Source organism: Scardinius erythrophthalmus (genome assembly GCF_964197995.2).
Source record: "Scardinius erythrophthalmus genome assembly, chromosome: 10".
Lineage (NCBI taxonomy): Eukaryota > Metazoa > Chordata > Actinopteri > Cypriniformes > Leuciscidae > Scardinius > Scardinius erythrophthalmus.
The window spans coordinates 2,842,729-2,858,869 of NC_138230.1; the positions used below are offsets into that span (position 1 = coordinate 2,842,729).

The following is a 16,141-nucleotide window of genomic DNA, read 5'->3' on the forward strand; positions in this document are numbered from 1 at the left end:
AATTATGTTGAATATCTGTCAGCTGTTAAATTTAACTACACAATTAGATAATACCAGTTTAGCTCAACCAATCACCAAGCAATGCTTCATTGAGTTCAGTCTGTGTGTAAAAAGAGCATTAGCAATTAAAGAAAACACACTTCAGCAAAACATGATCAGCTCAAAGTGTCTCAATCATTTTTGGTCCCAAATGTTTATAAATGTCACTGGTAGTCACTGTAGGAAGAATTATTGGGTGTAATATGTCAAATTTACTTTATTCTGCTCTCCTCACTTACAGAAATGAACTATAGTGTCCTGATCACACTAGTGAAAAAATAAATAAAATCTGGTGTCTGAATAATTTTCTGTATTTAATAACAAAAAAATGAATGATCTTCAGAGATATAATGAATGTGTCTGTGTGTGCAGGAGTGAAGCAGCTTCCTGATGCGGCGGGCGTGAGCGACGGCTTCCACTACACTCTTCTGGGCGCGTGTGTGTTGGTGGCGTTCGTATTGGGTGCGGTCGTGTCGGGTTTACTGGTGTCGTGTTTCTGCGGTCAGAGATCCCAGCGAGAACAAGAGCCCGAGGCGCCGCTTCCACACGCGCTCTCGCTCAACAGCCTCGCCAAACTCAACCGCCTGCTGGACGCCAAACAGGACAAGAACGACATCACTTCCTCCCAGAACTACAGCTCTGGCCCGCCCTGCCGGCAGCCGCCCGTCAAACCACACGCAACCGTGGAGGAAGAGCTGGTCTCGACGCTGCCCACCCCAGACTCCACCCCCGAGCTGCCAATCAAGAACTTAAAGGCTCTGAACAGCCAATGGGAGAGAAGCCACACCCACAACTCCACCCTGCAGGGGTTTCCAACCAATCACACACCTTCAGAAAACCACAGCGACGACATATTCAAACACATCCCGCATCCAGACGTGCGTGATGTCACCAATCCAGTGTCGTACAGCCTGACGTTACAGATGCCCTCCTCATACTACAGTTGCCTAAAAGAGACGCCTGAAACCACAACGCTTCAGCAGGCTCCACTGCAAACGCTTCCCGAACGGCCACACGGCCTCACCGCCCAATCACAGCGCAAAGTCCTCATCAAGATGGGAAACGGGGTCACGACGGCCCGCCAGCACACTTTCAACCAGAAGTCGGCGCTCGCGGGCAACATCTACGAGATCCACAGGCCGCTAGTGGCGGGCGGCTCGTGTCTGACGCGGCAGCACAGCTACAGCGAGCCTCCTCTGCTCCAGCGCACGGCTCTCGTCAGACGCACCGCATCACTCAAACCACAGATCCCCCCTAAACCTGTCAACATACCCGCCAGAACTCTACACCTGCACCTGCACACACAGCCACTGACCTCTGACCCCGAATGACCCCACGAGCAGCACAGGACAACTAGAGGGAAGGTTCGGGACTGGACACTAGCACACTGATCACTGCACACTAACATGACCTCATTACATCGCATGTTTAATTCAGCATGTGGCATCTAAATGTCTTTCAGATAAAACTGTATTTTAACACAATTATGAACAGGCGTTTGGGTTTTTGCAGATAAACAAGCTCTGTGTCCAACATAAGTTTATCAGTTTTTCATGTTTTGTTCATTCTGATAATCTTCACAAATGAACAACTTTCATGAATTTTGAAGTCTACAAACAACCGGCAGAAGTAAAAAGCTGAAGTTAGGCTATAAACGAACTACAGTACAGTCACATGACTTCAACATCACCGCCATTACGCTTCAATAACTCGTTCAATATTTAAAATCTGCAAGTTGGAAATTTTGAGAATAGTTTGCAAGAACTCGATTATAAACACGGAGTCGCTAGTGAGTAGATGAGTTTACCTGATTAATGTCCCTATTTTCCCGCTTAATGCCACTTGTAAGCAAACGTCTTTTTCAAGACATGTAAAAGCTTAAAAAAACACGAGTGGGAATTACTCATAGAATAAATCATAAATGTATCTTAAGCTTGTGTTCACCACAGACCTTATTACAAAAACACATTAAAATCCCACTGACTTCAACATGATGGAACCAGTTGTTCAAAAATAACTAGTTTATTGAAGGTCATATCAGGTGCATTGTGGGATAGAGTATTCCATCATGGTGTTCATTCACGTACTGTGTCCAGTCAGCATGCTGCAGTAGTGTGCTAGTGTTCTCTTCTGAACGTGAAGGAAATGGGATGAGAACAATGCAGTTGTCTCACACTGAACTCTGAATCATGAGTGTGTGTGTGTGTGTGTGTGTGTGCGCCAGTATTAATGTTTCTGTTTTCATCGAGGAGGAAATGAGACCCGGAGAACGACTTGAGCCGGACTGAACCCATCCATGCATTAGTGATATCTCTCAAGCATCACACCAGACTGACGTTAGTAAGGCAGAGGAGTTGATCATGATGTGTTTGCATTCATGTGTGCCTTACGTGGTGTTTGTTAGAGAGCAGAGGTCAGAGGTCAGAGGTGAGGATGCTGACACTAACCCTTAAACACTCATCATCACAGACGCCTCCTGGAGTCCATCAGCTGGTGCAGGACCGTATGAAGAGCAGAACTTTCACACACAGGTTTCTCTCAGCTGTAAATGTCATGCAGAAGACAGGCTGACTGGCAGAACATCTTCTTTAAAATCATTAATATTGCATTTTGCTTGCAGAAATACCCATATTTGTTCACCAAGCACAGATTCTTCTGTATTTCCAAAAGTGACTATTTTCAGGGCCTGCTGCAAAGATGAGCAACAGGATGTGATGTCATGCTTGCTTTAATAAACTATGCATAATGATAATTAATAAATGCTGTGCTCTCACACTGCAGGACATTCTGAAGGCTTTATTATTTTAAACTCGTTTGATGCTAAACGACCTGAACGAGAGTCCACTCTTCAACAAATAAGCACAAACTCTCTTAATTTATCATTTATTCAGGTAAACAAGACTTAATTATGTCTTCAGTCATTGTTCTTCTGCAGTAAATGTGTCTTGATTAAAGAATGTTGAGGTGTTGTACTGGAAAACAAGACAGAAACACTGAAGAACATCATTTTTTGCAGTGCATGTTTGGTTTTCATCCGAGATCAGAGACGTTTAGAGCTTTTCACTGCACAGAATCACAGGTCAGAGTTCAACCAACTTCTGGATGCTGGAAAGGACACAAATTCATGTTTGTATACCTGCCGCCCTGTGTGTGTGTGTGTGTGTGTGTGTGTGTGTGTGTGTGTGTGTGTGTGTGAGACGACCCTCTGACAGTAGCTCCGCCCACCTGATCAGCAGAGGCCGTGATTGGTGCAGCCTGAGGGTTTGTATCACACATATTCTTGAATGTGTTTAATAAGAGCACTATATTCTGTGAGATGTGTATGAATGTGTGTGTAAACTCACTGATCATTAATGATAATAAACACTGGCACAATCATGTCAAAACACTCAATAAAAACATTGCTGAAAGATGCTAATGAACAAAATGCAATATTTCAGTGTTTTCATCAGATCACATGATCTCTTCGGATCCCCGGTGCGACGGGCGATTAAATGTGAACTGCAGTCATTAGTGAGTATTTGACTTTATTCTCTTTCACATCATCAGTAAAGAGATCAGTCCAGAACCAGAGACGATCTGTTTCATTCTGTTGATCACTTCTGCTTTAATTATAAAACAAAGCATTTATATCTAACACACACACACACACACACACCTCTTCAGTATTACACATCTCTAATACATTTAAAATAAAATAAACCTGAATATAAATAACTTTGGCTTAATCATGTTCAAACAAGATAGAAATAAAACAAAAGTTTGATCAGCACTCTTTTATTCAGTAACCACAGCCTCCCTCTGCAGCCGATGGTCATTTATAAGCGTTGGCCTTGTGTTTCGGCAGGAAGCTGAAGTTCTTCGGCACCGGCCCCAACAGCATCTCACTGCAGAGCCGACAGAAGACAACAGGCCCTTAGTCATGCTTTATTAGACCTTAGTACATCAATCATTAAACATGACACACAAGTTTATCCAGTTAATACTAATTCTTATTTCAGTATATATATTCATAAGAGAAATCATAACATGAAACTATAAATGCAAACGGGTATTAGCTGTGTAATAAGAGAAGACTTCTCAGCCAATCATTCCATCCAAAGCTTTTTTGCACAAAATTAGAATATCACAAAATATTTGTGAATAAGCAGCATTTCCTTCCCATGTGTTCAAGAGAACAAACTCGTCCCTTCCTGGGAAACTGGCAGAAAGAATTGGTAATAAAAGTGTTAGTTTCTGCAATGTGGCTGTTTTCCCTCCATCATAAACGAGTGTGTCTCAGAGCGTCAGACGAGACACAGTAACGCTGTCATGTTCTCTCGCGGTCGGATGCTGGTGTTCGGGAACACACTCGTGTGTGTGAGACGCTTCTGGAGGGAATTACACCAAATCATTCTGATCACACACTCTTTCAGAAACACCAAACCAACATTAGAGATGCTGCGATGCCATTGGTCCACTGAATACTCCAGTTATCCAATCACAGCTGACGCTGAGTCACATGAGGTTTGAGGGATTTATTCGGTAAATGCGTTTCTATCTTAGTTTATGCACGTCTTATCAGATGAAAAAAAAATCAGTTTTTATGTGGATTTTTAGAATTTATGCACATCTTGACATTTCCATCCCGTGCTTTTTATACAATATCCCAAAATGCACATAGAAATAGGTGGAAATGTCAAGATGCACATAAATTCTAAAAATGCAAACAAAAACAGATTTTTTATCTGATAAGACGTGCATAAACGTGGAGATGGAAACACAGCTAGTGTAAGTGAGGAGGAGTTCTGGACTGTAGTGTTCTGCTCTTGGTCAGAGGTGTGTGTGTGAGTTACTCCGTCACCTGATCTGTATCCAGTCTCCCACGTGTTGACTGGCCATCAGAGTCTCCATGTAATCCCGGCCCATGTAGAACGGCGGACGCTCGTTGATCTTCTGCGGGACTCTCTCCAACAATCCCACGGGAATATACCTGAACACACGTGTACACTCAGCTCCATACGGGTTTGGATCGTCATGAAGGGGAGCAGTGCATTTACACACGGTTCACACACACACTGCACAATCTATTTCCAGGACTTTCAAGGACTACAATCAGAGATCTCATTTATCAAACCTCATCTTTCTTTATTATCAAAAAAAAGGTAAATAGATGAATAAAAATAATGATACAAAATGGTACAAATAAAGTGCAATGACTGCGGTAACTTATATTATGATAAATATATCGCTTTCCTCATTCAACATATTTGAATATATGATTGACTTGAAGAATAAAAGCTGTATCATATACTTGGATATTTATATGAGCAATATCACGAAACGCCTCTATCTATATGAGACGAGCTGCAGCGATAATTCTGTGTGAAAAGATTGTTTTATAAATAATTAATTTTTTAAAATTTCCCATATATTATTTTTCAATAATTCAAGTACTTAAAAAAAAAAAGGCTGTTTTCAAGGGTTTTCCAGGACTTGCATTACAAAAAGTCAAACTCAAGCACTTCGAGGACCTTCTACTTTTAATAGGACCTTCTGTTTAATGCAGGGATAAGCACCAATGCTACATTATTCTAAATGTCATAATCATTTGTTAACAAACAAGTATTCATTACTTCAATGAGCTCATTCTTTCTACAGTAAATTACATTGCTTAAATTAATTCTACATTTTTAGCTAACTGTGATTTGCATATGCACATTTCTGAAATGCATAACTCAGTTTCCTCTGATATCAGATCTCTAGACTGTAATGTGGACTCATGCTCTTTCTGTAAAGCTGCTTTGAAATGATGTGTGTTGTGAACAGCGCTGTACTCATAACTGTGTATTGAACTGAATTCTCCTCGTCACCTGCACAGGAAGGAGAGCCACTCCAACAGGAAGCTGCGTGTCTTCTCTACGCCCTGCGTGTCGGAGCCCCAGTGCTCCAGGCCGAAGTTGCTGAAGTCCCGCAGGATGTCCAGGCGCTCGCTGGAGGAAATGTCCCAGTGTCGGCTCTCCTTGATCTCAGTGAAGAGCCACGGCTTGATCAGCGCGCCCCTAACAGACACCAAAGAGTTCTTTCAGGAAAGACCAGGGCTGGGTTTCCCGATAACAATGCATCTCAGCTCTTAAGAGCGCTCTCTACACACAAGGTTACGAACGCTCGCCACGTTTTCCACTTTAATCATGGATAGATGCACTTTAATCATGGATAGATGCACTTTCTAATATAACTCTGATTGTGTTCGTCTGAGAGAAGAATGTCATATACACTAGGATGAGTTGAGGGAGAGTAAATCATGGGCTAATTTTCATTTTTGGGTGAGCTATCCCTTTAAGATCAGTCGTACGATCGTTTTACGAACTTCTTAGGCTTACGATGCTTCTGGGAAACACAGCCCAGAACGACACCGATGATGCAGTGACGCAGACTGACCTCGCCACCATGATCCCCGACACTCCCGTTTCTCTGGCCTTCATGGCGTCTTCATACGACAGGATATCTCCGTTACCTGTGGGACAAACACCAACAGAGCCAATTAGGGGTCACCACATCGGTAACGGCTGATATATGATCATTTATAATGTTATCGCTATTGACCCAATAAGAAAATTTGTCAGATGTGTTAAAGCCGATAAATAATGGATTATTCCCTTCAGCTGAGACGCTTCAGATGCGCACTGTTCAACATGATGGATTTGAATTGCTTGAAATATGATTGAAATCACTTCAAAAAAGGAAAATACAGTTCAGTGCAATACATGCAGTGCAAGTCCGTCATATCGGCTATATAAAACCATGAGAACAGAATTATCTGTTATCAGCCTTAAAATATAAAGAATTATCGGCTATCGGCTTTCAAATATAAAGAATTATCGGTTATCGGCTTTCAAATATAAAGAATTATCGGTTATCGGCTTTCAAATATAAAGAATTATCGGTTATCGGCTTTAAAATATAAAGAATTATCGGTTATCGGCTTTAAAATATAAAGAATTATCGGTTATCGGCTTTAAAATATAAAGAATTATCGGCTATCGGCTTTCAAATATAAAGAATTATCGGTTATCGGCTTTAAAATATAAACAATTATCGGTTATCGGCTTTCAAATATAAAGAATTATCGGTTATCGGCTTTCAAATATAAAGAATTATCGGCTATCGGCTTTCAAATATAAAGAATTATCGGTTATCGGCTTTCAAATATAAAGAATTATCGGTTATCGGCTTTAAAATATAAAGAATTATCGGTTATCGGCTTTAAAATATCAAATATAAAGAATTATCGGTTATCGGCTTTCAAATATAAAGAATTATCGGCTATCGGCTTTCAAATATAAAGAATTATCGGTTATCGGCTTTAAAATATAAAGAATTATCGGTTATCGGCTTTAAAATATAAAGAATTATCGGTTATCGGCTTTAAAATATAAAGAATTATCGGCTATCGGCTTTCAAATATAAAGAATTATCGGTTATCAGCTTTAAGATATAAAGAATTATCGGTTATCGGCTTTCAAATATAAAGAATTATCGGTTATCGGCTTTCAAATATAAAGAATTATCGGTTATCGGCTTTCAAATATAAAGAATTATCGGTTATCGGCTTTCAAATGTAAATAATTATTGGTCATCGGTGTATCCCTAGAGTCAGAGCATCTGAAGTACGGAGCATCTGCATCCTTTGCGGCGTCTACTCACCGAACAGCGGTACGGGAGCGGCGAGTTGTGCGCAGGTGTCGATATAATCCCAGTCAGCTGACTTCGTGTAACGCTGTTCTCGTGATCTGCCGTGCAGCTGCGGAGGAAAAACACTCACTGATTCGTCACGATAATGAAACCTCATTTTAGCTTGAGCTCGCTGAACCTCACCGTACCGTAATGAGCGACACGCCCCACTTCTTCATCTCTGGGATCAGCTTGTGCGCGACGTTGCAGTTCTGCTGAACTCCCGTACGGATCTTAACCGTTAGAGGAACGTCCAGAACCTGAAGAAGAGCAAATGAGACGCGTCACAAACAGCACAGCAGCTCATCATCTGTTTATCATCAGGTTGAGGGCTCAGTCGGACTGAAACGCCTTCATGGAAAACTCAGATTCAGCTCGATCTGAATGAAACATCGACTGGATGGAAGGGGAGCTGCCGACCTGAAATAATCGATCAATGGGAAAAACAGCATGTAAATGCTTGACTCGTCTCAGATTCACAAATATCTTGTGCACATTTGCAGTGCCGTGATGAGCATATTTACAAATGTCTTACGAACATGCGTATTTAATTACGTCTTGCGTTCTAACTTTAACTTTAAGACCCAATATTCACTAAATATCTGCTAAAAAGCACTTCTGGCAAGTCAGCAATATTTCTGATGATTTATTGACGTGAAGTTTCGTGCACAATGACAAACAGGAATTTGTCAGTGCAACATTTTCGAAAAACAATAAGCAGAGTGGATTGCAATAACATCAATGAAAAACATTACTGCAGGCTTCAAACATGACTGTGTGTTTACAATTATACTGTGATTAGAAATGTCAAACAAATTTCGCCTGCGTAGGCGATTGTAGACCGTAGCCGAATCTGTGTCTGTATGCATGAGACTGTCTGCATACCGGCAGAATTCACAGTTTTGTAGTAAACAGAGACACATTATGCAGAAGTATAATTTGCTGTTATGTGTGTGTGTCAGAGCCTGCAGTCGCTGTGTGACGCGCGTTCGCTGCGGGCGTATCGTGACGAGCTGGACGCGCTCCGAGAGAAGGCCATTAAAATTGATTCCCTATTTTCGTTTTCGAAACTTGAGTTGGTTGGTCCGATCGATTGTGTAATCGATTTTCGAACATAAATTGACAGCCCTAATGCAAATGTAAATGAATATGTGAATCGTATTGTAACATTTAGGGTTCGTATAACTTGACCTCCTTTGGTTTCCATGCTATCAACACTACAAAAACACTAAAGAGTCATGGAGTCAAAGAATAAAAAATATAAAACATGAGAAATTATGAACTCCTATAGTATAAAAAAATTGTTCCTTTGTCAATTTTACGTCAAAATTATCACGGCGTCTTTCTTCAATTCTGAACGCAATACATAAATGCAAATGCTAATGTATAGAATCAGATTGTGACGATTAGGGTTTATATAAACATAACTTTCAGAATTTGATCAGATTGATGAAAACTTGACCCAAAAACAAACCTACTGACATCCAATGATGCAGCTCAACGCCGCCATACAAGACGAACATCACTCAACACACTCTTTAAACATCAAGGTCTCTCGCTTCACTTACAGAGTTCATTCCCCTCACGATTTGCTCAAATTTGGTGGTTCGTGTCATGAGGCCACATCCGCCGCCCTGAAGAAACACAGATCAGTTAATCACAAAAACTAGCGTTCTTCTGAAAATATGGCAACGCTGTGTGTTCAGGGTCAAATCGACCTCCAATGGTTTACATGCAATTCACCAAAAATCAACACTAAAGAATCACGTAAAACCTCTATTGTTCAGTGACAAAAACCCCACAAATATCTGAAATTATTCACTCCTATACTATAAAAAACAGTTTGTGTTGGTGGTAAATTCGATGTTTTGTTTCGTTATGACTACTTGAAGCGACTATTTTCATTCTGAGGTACAACTATGAAAAAATAGTATTTATTTCTATTTGTACTATTGGTGAAAATGCCTCTGCATTTTTGTTTTGCCTCTAGTCAAGAAATTGAGAACCAAAAACAAATACATTTCGACAGTAAAACTCAAACAGAAGAAGAAACAGCAAATTCTCTTCTGATTCAAAACACAAGTCTTCAATTTCCAGTAAACTTTAAGTCTTAAACCCTCATGCGTTTCATATTTTGACAGGCTATGATAGAGGTTTTCAGGTTTTTTACACAAGTGTTGATTTTTGGCAAATTGCATGGAAACAGGCTTTCCAAACACAAAACTTTGCATGCACATTCATGGCCCTTGTATGAGAAAAATTCACAATTTCAAGGAATAAACAGTTTCAAGCCGTGTAAAAATCGAATGTTGGTCAAATCAACCTGCGACTCAATAGTGAAACTCCAGAAAACATGTAGCGTGACAGTGTGTTCACTGTGTGATAATGTGTGTGTGAACTATTCCTTTAAAAGCGGCTAATGGCCTCCCAGCCTGCTTTTCTGTACGTTACCTTCTTGTAAACCAGATCGATGGGGCAGCCGGAGTTTATATCCACAAAGTCCACATCGATGTTCTGATTGAGCAGCTCGGCACATCTGGTCATGGTGTCTGGAAAACATCCTTCCAGCTGAAACACAACCTCACGTCAGCTCATGCGGGACACACCGTACACACACGTCTGCTGTATCAGACTTCTGTCGCCTGACCTCGCGTAAAAACAACCAAAACGGCAGCCAGTTCAACAGCTGGGAAGCTGGGTAGGGAATGCTACACATTTTATTGTTTGATATGCAATTTTTAGCCATATTATTATTTTGCAGGAACATAAAGTCAAGTCAAAACTCTACAGGCAAAACCTTTTCTTTTCATGCACTGGTCAGTTTGGAGATTTTGGGATATTTTGGGATATTTGGCTATATTTGACGGAAAGAAAACATCCAAAATACATCCAAAATTAATTAATATATATATATTCCAAGTGGTTGTTCCTATACTGTATTATTCGCCTGATTTATTGAACATTTTACTCCTAAAAGCATGGTGAACATTTAGTTTTATGACTTGATTTATGGAATGCTAAACTGAAAAATCCTTTAATGTCAACAAAATCAAACCTGCTTTGTCCAATTTTCAGACTTCTGTTATGGAAATGTATGCAAATTAGCACATATTTAATTAGACCATGCCTCATTTGCATAAGAAACATTTCAGAGTCTTGTAATACAAAAAGTGTTTCCAATAAACTGGGGAAGTGTGAATATGACCTGTAGTGTTTTGCTCTAAATAACAGTGATAATGATCAACACATGGACCCAGTCTGGCGTTACGAGCCTAGAAACCAATAATAACGTCACTCCAATGACACCAACAGCTCACAATTATGCTAATTCCAGCATGACGTTTCATCAAAGCAGTATAACGAATCAGACTTTCATTAAAGGTGCTGTATGTAAGTTTTTCACTCTACTAAAGCATAAAAATACCATAATATGTCTGCAGATATTGAGGAAACACACACTCGTGTCTCTGACGAACACTTCTACAGCCAGTTATTTCACTCTGAAATGTGTGTTTCCAGGCTGGAATGTTTAGTTGTGGTCTGTGATATACTGCACGTTGCCAAGTTTCATTAATTTTTTTCGTTCCTGTTGCGTCGAGTCTGTGGACACGGGAGAAACCACGATCTCTGATATTCTGAATTGGACTGCAGTACCTATCTCGTCCACTAGTTGTCAATCTTACAGACTGCACCTTTAATGATCACACACTGATACGCGGAGGCGTAAGGCGTCACACACACTGATACGCTGAGGCGTAAGGCGTCACACACACTGATACGCTGAGGCGTAAGGCGTCACACACACTGATACGCTGAGGCGTAAGGCGTCACACACACTGATACGCTGAGGCGTAAGGCGTCACACACACTGATACGCCGAGGCGTCGCACCTGAACGCCGAACAGGTCTTCGCTGGCGTGTCTCTTGAGGAGAGCCCATTCAGACGCCTGTCCCTGCAGGAGGTTAGTGCACATGGCCATCTCTCCACACGTGACGTCGGCCCCGAAGCGCTTACACACGCGCCGGAACGGCAGATTCCCACACTGCACAGAACACACACACACAGCATGAGCTGCGAGAAACACGTCTCACGAGCACTCACATTAACCCGGGAGAGTTTACCGTAGTAAGAGGAGCCAGATACAGCTTGTCTCTGAAATCCACCTGAGATACAAGAGTCAAAGATCTCAGAATGAAACACTAGTGGGGAACAGGTACACATTATATACAAAATAAGTGTATAAAAATGTCTAAACTTTTAGGAGATCAAAAATGCTATTTTATTTCATATTTCACCAGTTTGATTTGGATTGTGGAATACTGGTTGGTTGATGCAAGCTTGGCTATTTTCAAGTGGAAATACTATAAAAGAGCAATATATAGTATGTTATTCCAAACACACCCGTTTCTTTTCACATTGTCGCAGCTTGATGATGTCAGCGTCTGTAATCGGCCCCACAGTCTTCACCGGAGGAACCGCACTCTCCTGCAATTCAGATTATATTTACGCATTTCATTAAAACATCTTTAATATTTGTTTTTAGGAAACCCACGAGCCTGTATGTTTGAAGCAGCTCTGATGGTCTAGCGATTAAACAGCACCGATTCTGCTCCTGATGTAGTTCTCAGGCTCTACTAGAACAGGGTTTCCTGCTGTAATGTTGATTATTCTCCTCATATTCTCCATTGTTGCGGCTCCTCTCTTCCCAGTCTGTCAGTAACGCTCTGTCTACTTCCTGTCTCTATGAAGCCCCTCCCTCTGAAAAGCACACTGTGCTCTGATTGGTCGGCCGGAGCAGTGTGTTGTGATTGGTCGAGCACTTCGAGTGTGTTTGTGAAATGCCCCGCCCCTTACCATAACCGCCAGTTTAACACACTACTAACTAACTCAACCAGGCCCCGCCCCTTTATTCTGCGCATTAATTATTATAATGAGGAATATTGTGACGTGTTCGTTCCAGTTAATCAGTGATATGTAAGCTTATTACATGGCTACCTACCAAATCAATCAATAATTTGACACAAAATATTGATTTAAAAAGGAGTTTATTGATTTGAAAACGATTGTATTGCTTCCGCTAAAGAAAATAGTCCGTTCCGTCTCTACAGTTAGAATCCTGCGTCCATAGCAACGCTCTGTTTATCATGGCAACGGTGTGTTATACTTCGCAGCGGATCGATATCAAGAAATAACACACCGCATCTACATTAGAATTCAGCCACGATGTGTGTGTTACTGAGACGGTGAAGATAGAGAGGTTAAACTATCATTGATAGCTAATTATCTTACAGTGTTTCCCAATTCCCACACAGTGGTTCACAATATCAACACACGTCTCAGTCTAAAAGCGGCACGGGAGTTTTTATACTAATGTTTCTGAAGTGAACTGACGGTCTTAAGAAAAGTTTCAATGCTATTTCCATTTAATCTTTCCAGATAAAGCAGTGTTTATGAGTGCTGGTGTGTGTTCAGCCGTTACCGTGGAAACCGCTGTTTCTGCCACTCCTACAGCGCCTCCTGCTGGCACAGTCTTGCAAACCTGTATTAATAGTGAGGTATTTTTAATATTCACTCATGACAGTAAAACAGGGCGATCTACTGCAGTATTTCCTCTCTCAATCGGTAGAAAATGTGGTTGACACCCAGTCATGCTTGAAAAATACCGTTAAACCGGTGTAATTTTGAACAATTACTGTGATATGGATTTGTGGTCATTCCGCCCAGCACTATCAGGTAATGGCTGATGTTCACCTGTGTCTCCTGGTCTCCCAGATCCTCCTCCAGCTTCTTCCCCCGGCTGATGGTCTTCAGGAAGGCCTCGGCGCCGCTGAAGCTCACCTGCTTCTTCCTCAGGCGTCTCTGCAGGTCTTTGTCCAGGTGGTTCCTGACCGTCTCTCTGTCGGCGCTGGGCTTGTAGAGGTCGGCGTTCACCAGGTTCTTCATCTCGGCGCTGGTGTGAGCTTTAGCAAACCTGCAGGTGACGCCGTACTGACACTTGCCGAAGGTGTTGAACAGGTAACACTGCTCTCCCAGATCCTCCGCCTTACTGCGCATGTACTCCGACACGTCGTGGAGGAAGCGGCACTTATCGCCGAAGAAGCATTTAGTGTCTCGCTCCTGGAAGACACGCAGATAATGACTGTAGTGTTACAGGAGCGTTATGATAAACCTAACCAGAGATATCGCTTAAAGTCCCCCTGCCTTCATGCCTTAAATATCTTGAATGTAACTCGACACCCTTGCCTCATTTAGTATACGCGGTTCTATGAATATGCAAATGAGCCCCGCCTCCACTCACTCACTCAGCTCAGAGATCCACTGGTTGACGATCACACGTTGATCTGATTGGTTACAAGGTAGTTTGTGACGTCAGAAACACCAGCGATTTCAAAGCGTGTGTTTGAGACTGTCTTTGGTTCACTGCAGTTTAAAGGAGGAAATACTCAGCAATGCTGTCGACTTATGAATTTACACATGCTTTGTCTTAAAGCAGATTAAAAACACCACATAGACACATAAACTACATTAAAAGCTGGATTTACACCACAGGGGGACTTTAAGCAACAATTTTTAAATGGTTTTGGTTAACTATAGTAACACTGGGTGAATGGGGGAAGTGTTTGGAAACCCATGTGGTAACTATTACTACTATATATCTCTCTCACCTGAATGATTGACGGACACAATCGTCTGTCTTCGTAGCTCTGAGGTTTCATGCGAGGTCTGGATTTATTCTGTCCTCTCCTCCTCTTCTTCTCCTCCTTCTTGTCTGGTTCCTCGGGCGCTCCTTCGCTGTCCAGTCGGATCCTCTTCTGCTCCGGTTCTCCAGAGTCTCGGATCCTCTTCTGCTCCGGTTCTCCAGAGTCTCGGATCCTCTTCTGCTCCGGTTCTCCAGAGTCTCGGATCCTCTTCTGCTCCGGTTCTCCAGAGTCTCGAGCCGCATCTTCGCTCTTCTGACCCGGCCGGCCCGAATCCAGGAACGCGTGGAACTTCTCTTTGCTGGTGAGGAACCTGGGAACACACAGATGTTTGAGTACATCAGACTCGAGTCACTCATAAACACATATCGCTCGACAGACGCTATGATTATTAATATCATCATAATCAGAACACAAATATATAAGCGTACTGTTCTTTAATAGGGGCAGTTCCTCTCTCGACCTCCACAGCCGATTCCATCATGAACACTCAAACCTGCTGGGAAAACCAGAAACACTGTCCTAATGGTTCAAATGTCCTCAGGAAAACAGGACTTTTATTTTGAAACACATTTACATATTAACACATCTGCTGCAGGCAGGCCTTTGAAACAATGCAAAATATGTAAATGAATAAATACATACATACATACATACATACATACATACAACATGTCTTAAGGTGATCATATTGTGGAAAACAGGACTTTTATTTTGAAATAAACGATCTGATGATGTTGGTGTGAGTGACATTGACATAATCATGAGCTCATTAACATATGACCACCCACATTTACAGAAAACCTTGGCTTATGTGAAAATAAATAACACAAATAAGATTAAAATAAATTAAGATTTTTTTTTTTTTTTTTTACTATAATGACGGGTATATATTTTTTTTAAATGCAAGTTGTAAATTAATAAAAACTAAATATTTTCCAAATAATACTTAGACTGTGAAAAAATAAATAAATTGATTCTTTATACAAGAAAATGTGCCTTTTATATTTGAGGATGAATCCGTGGCATCTGAAAGACTGAAACGCCCTGACATAACATAATTACATTTTAATTGTTGTAAGGACCAGAGGACTTACTCTAACATTATAAGTGGCCTTTAGATGATAACTTGCACATAAAGCCTCTTCAGATGTGTTGCACATAGAGCCACACTGGATTAAAAGGGTTAAAAGATCATGACAGTCGAAAACAACGAGCGCATCTGAAGAGCATGTGTGTGTCTTACTAAACACCGACCGCACAGCAGCTCTGAGATCAGCTCAGATTCATGTCTGATTATTATTATTGATCATCATCACTCACCGAGCAGTGAAGTTTCTCTCTGCACATGCACAGTCTGCAGCTGCGCAACTCTCTAATGTGTCCGGCCGGAAACACGAGCACGCGCACTGAGGTTCCGCTTCAACACGCGCCACCGCGGTTCATGATGGGACTACAAACTAAAAGTATACAACTGAAACATTTAAAAATATATATTATGTACAAAAAATGTTATTATATAAATTTATACTATATACTAAAATAAAATATATACAAAATTTAGAATTTAATATATAAATTATAATAGAATTGAGTTATTTATAGATATTGTTGAAAGGTTAGCAGCACGTATAAATCAGCACATACAATCTATCTATCTATATATCTGTTTGTCTCTATAAAGCTACAC

The 16,141-nt window shown here is 41.1% G+C and overlaps 2 protein-coding genes across 10 annotated transcripts in view; one reads left to right on the top strand and one right to left on the bottom strand.

Moving 5' to 3' along the window:
* The window catches only part of sema6ca (sema domain, transmembrane domain (TM), and cytoplasmic domain, (semaphorin) 6Ca), a 21,562-nt gene extending 18,103 nt beyond the window's left edge, over window positions 1-3,459 (top strand). Inside the window, exon 18 of the mRNA XM_081376253.1 lies at window positions 412-3,459. Coding sequence (XP_081232379.1) covers window positions 412-1,370 — 959 coding nt within the window. The 3' untranslated portion in view covers window positions 1,371-3,459. The remainder of the gene's footprint in view (window positions 1-411) is intronic.
* Window positions 1,859-15,917, bottom strand: dus3l (dihydrouridine synthase 3-like). 9 transcript variants are annotated; one of them, XM_081376262.1, is made up of 17 exons: window positions 15,775-15,833; window positions 15,549-15,623; window positions 14,883-14,947; window positions 14,419-14,764; window positions 13,505-13,870; window positions 13,233-13,292; window positions 12,155-12,238; window positions 11,875-11,916; window positions 11,643-11,795; window positions 10,204-10,320; window positions 9,321-9,386; window positions 7,902-8,012; window positions 7,726-7,822; window positions 6,460-6,535; window positions 5,892-6,080; window positions 4,883-5,011; window positions 1,859-3,926 (listed from the first exon to the last, which is right to left on the bottom strand). In XM_081376262.1, exons 3-17 carry the CDS (start codon window positions 14,933-14,935, stop codon window positions 3,854-3,856), a joined length of 1,962 nt encoding a protein of 653 aa, XP_081232388.1. In that variant the 5' UTR covers window positions 14,936-14,947; window positions 15,549-15,623; window positions 15,775-15,833; the 3' UTR covers window positions 1,859-3,853. The 9 variants fall into 9 exon arrangements, with proteins under 9 accessions (XP_081232388.1, XP_081232386.1, XP_081232387.1 ...); XM_081376260.1 differs by lacking the exon at window positions 15,549-15,623 and having other exon boundaries at window positions 15,775-15,917; XM_081376261.1 differs by lacking the exon at window positions 15,549-15,623 and having other exon boundaries at window positions 14,883-14,950; window positions 15,775-15,890.
* Window positions 15,918-16,141: the final 224 nt, after the last annotated feature.

Excerpts from the sequence above, each read along its gene's own strand:
- dus3l (XM_081376260.1), bottom strand. The coding sequence starts at position 14,935 with ATGATGGAATCGGCTGTGGAGGTCGAGAGAGGAACTGCCCCTATTAAA. Across the intron at positions 6,081-6,459 it reads TCGGGGATCATGGTGGCGAG|GGGCGCGCTGATCAAGCCGT; the intron begins GTCAGTCTGCGT and ends GGTGTCTGTTAG. Across the intron at positions 3,927-4,882 it reads GGAGACTGGATACAGATCAG|TGAGATGCTGTTGGGGCCGG; the intron begins GTGACGGAGTAA and ends TCGGCTCTGCAG.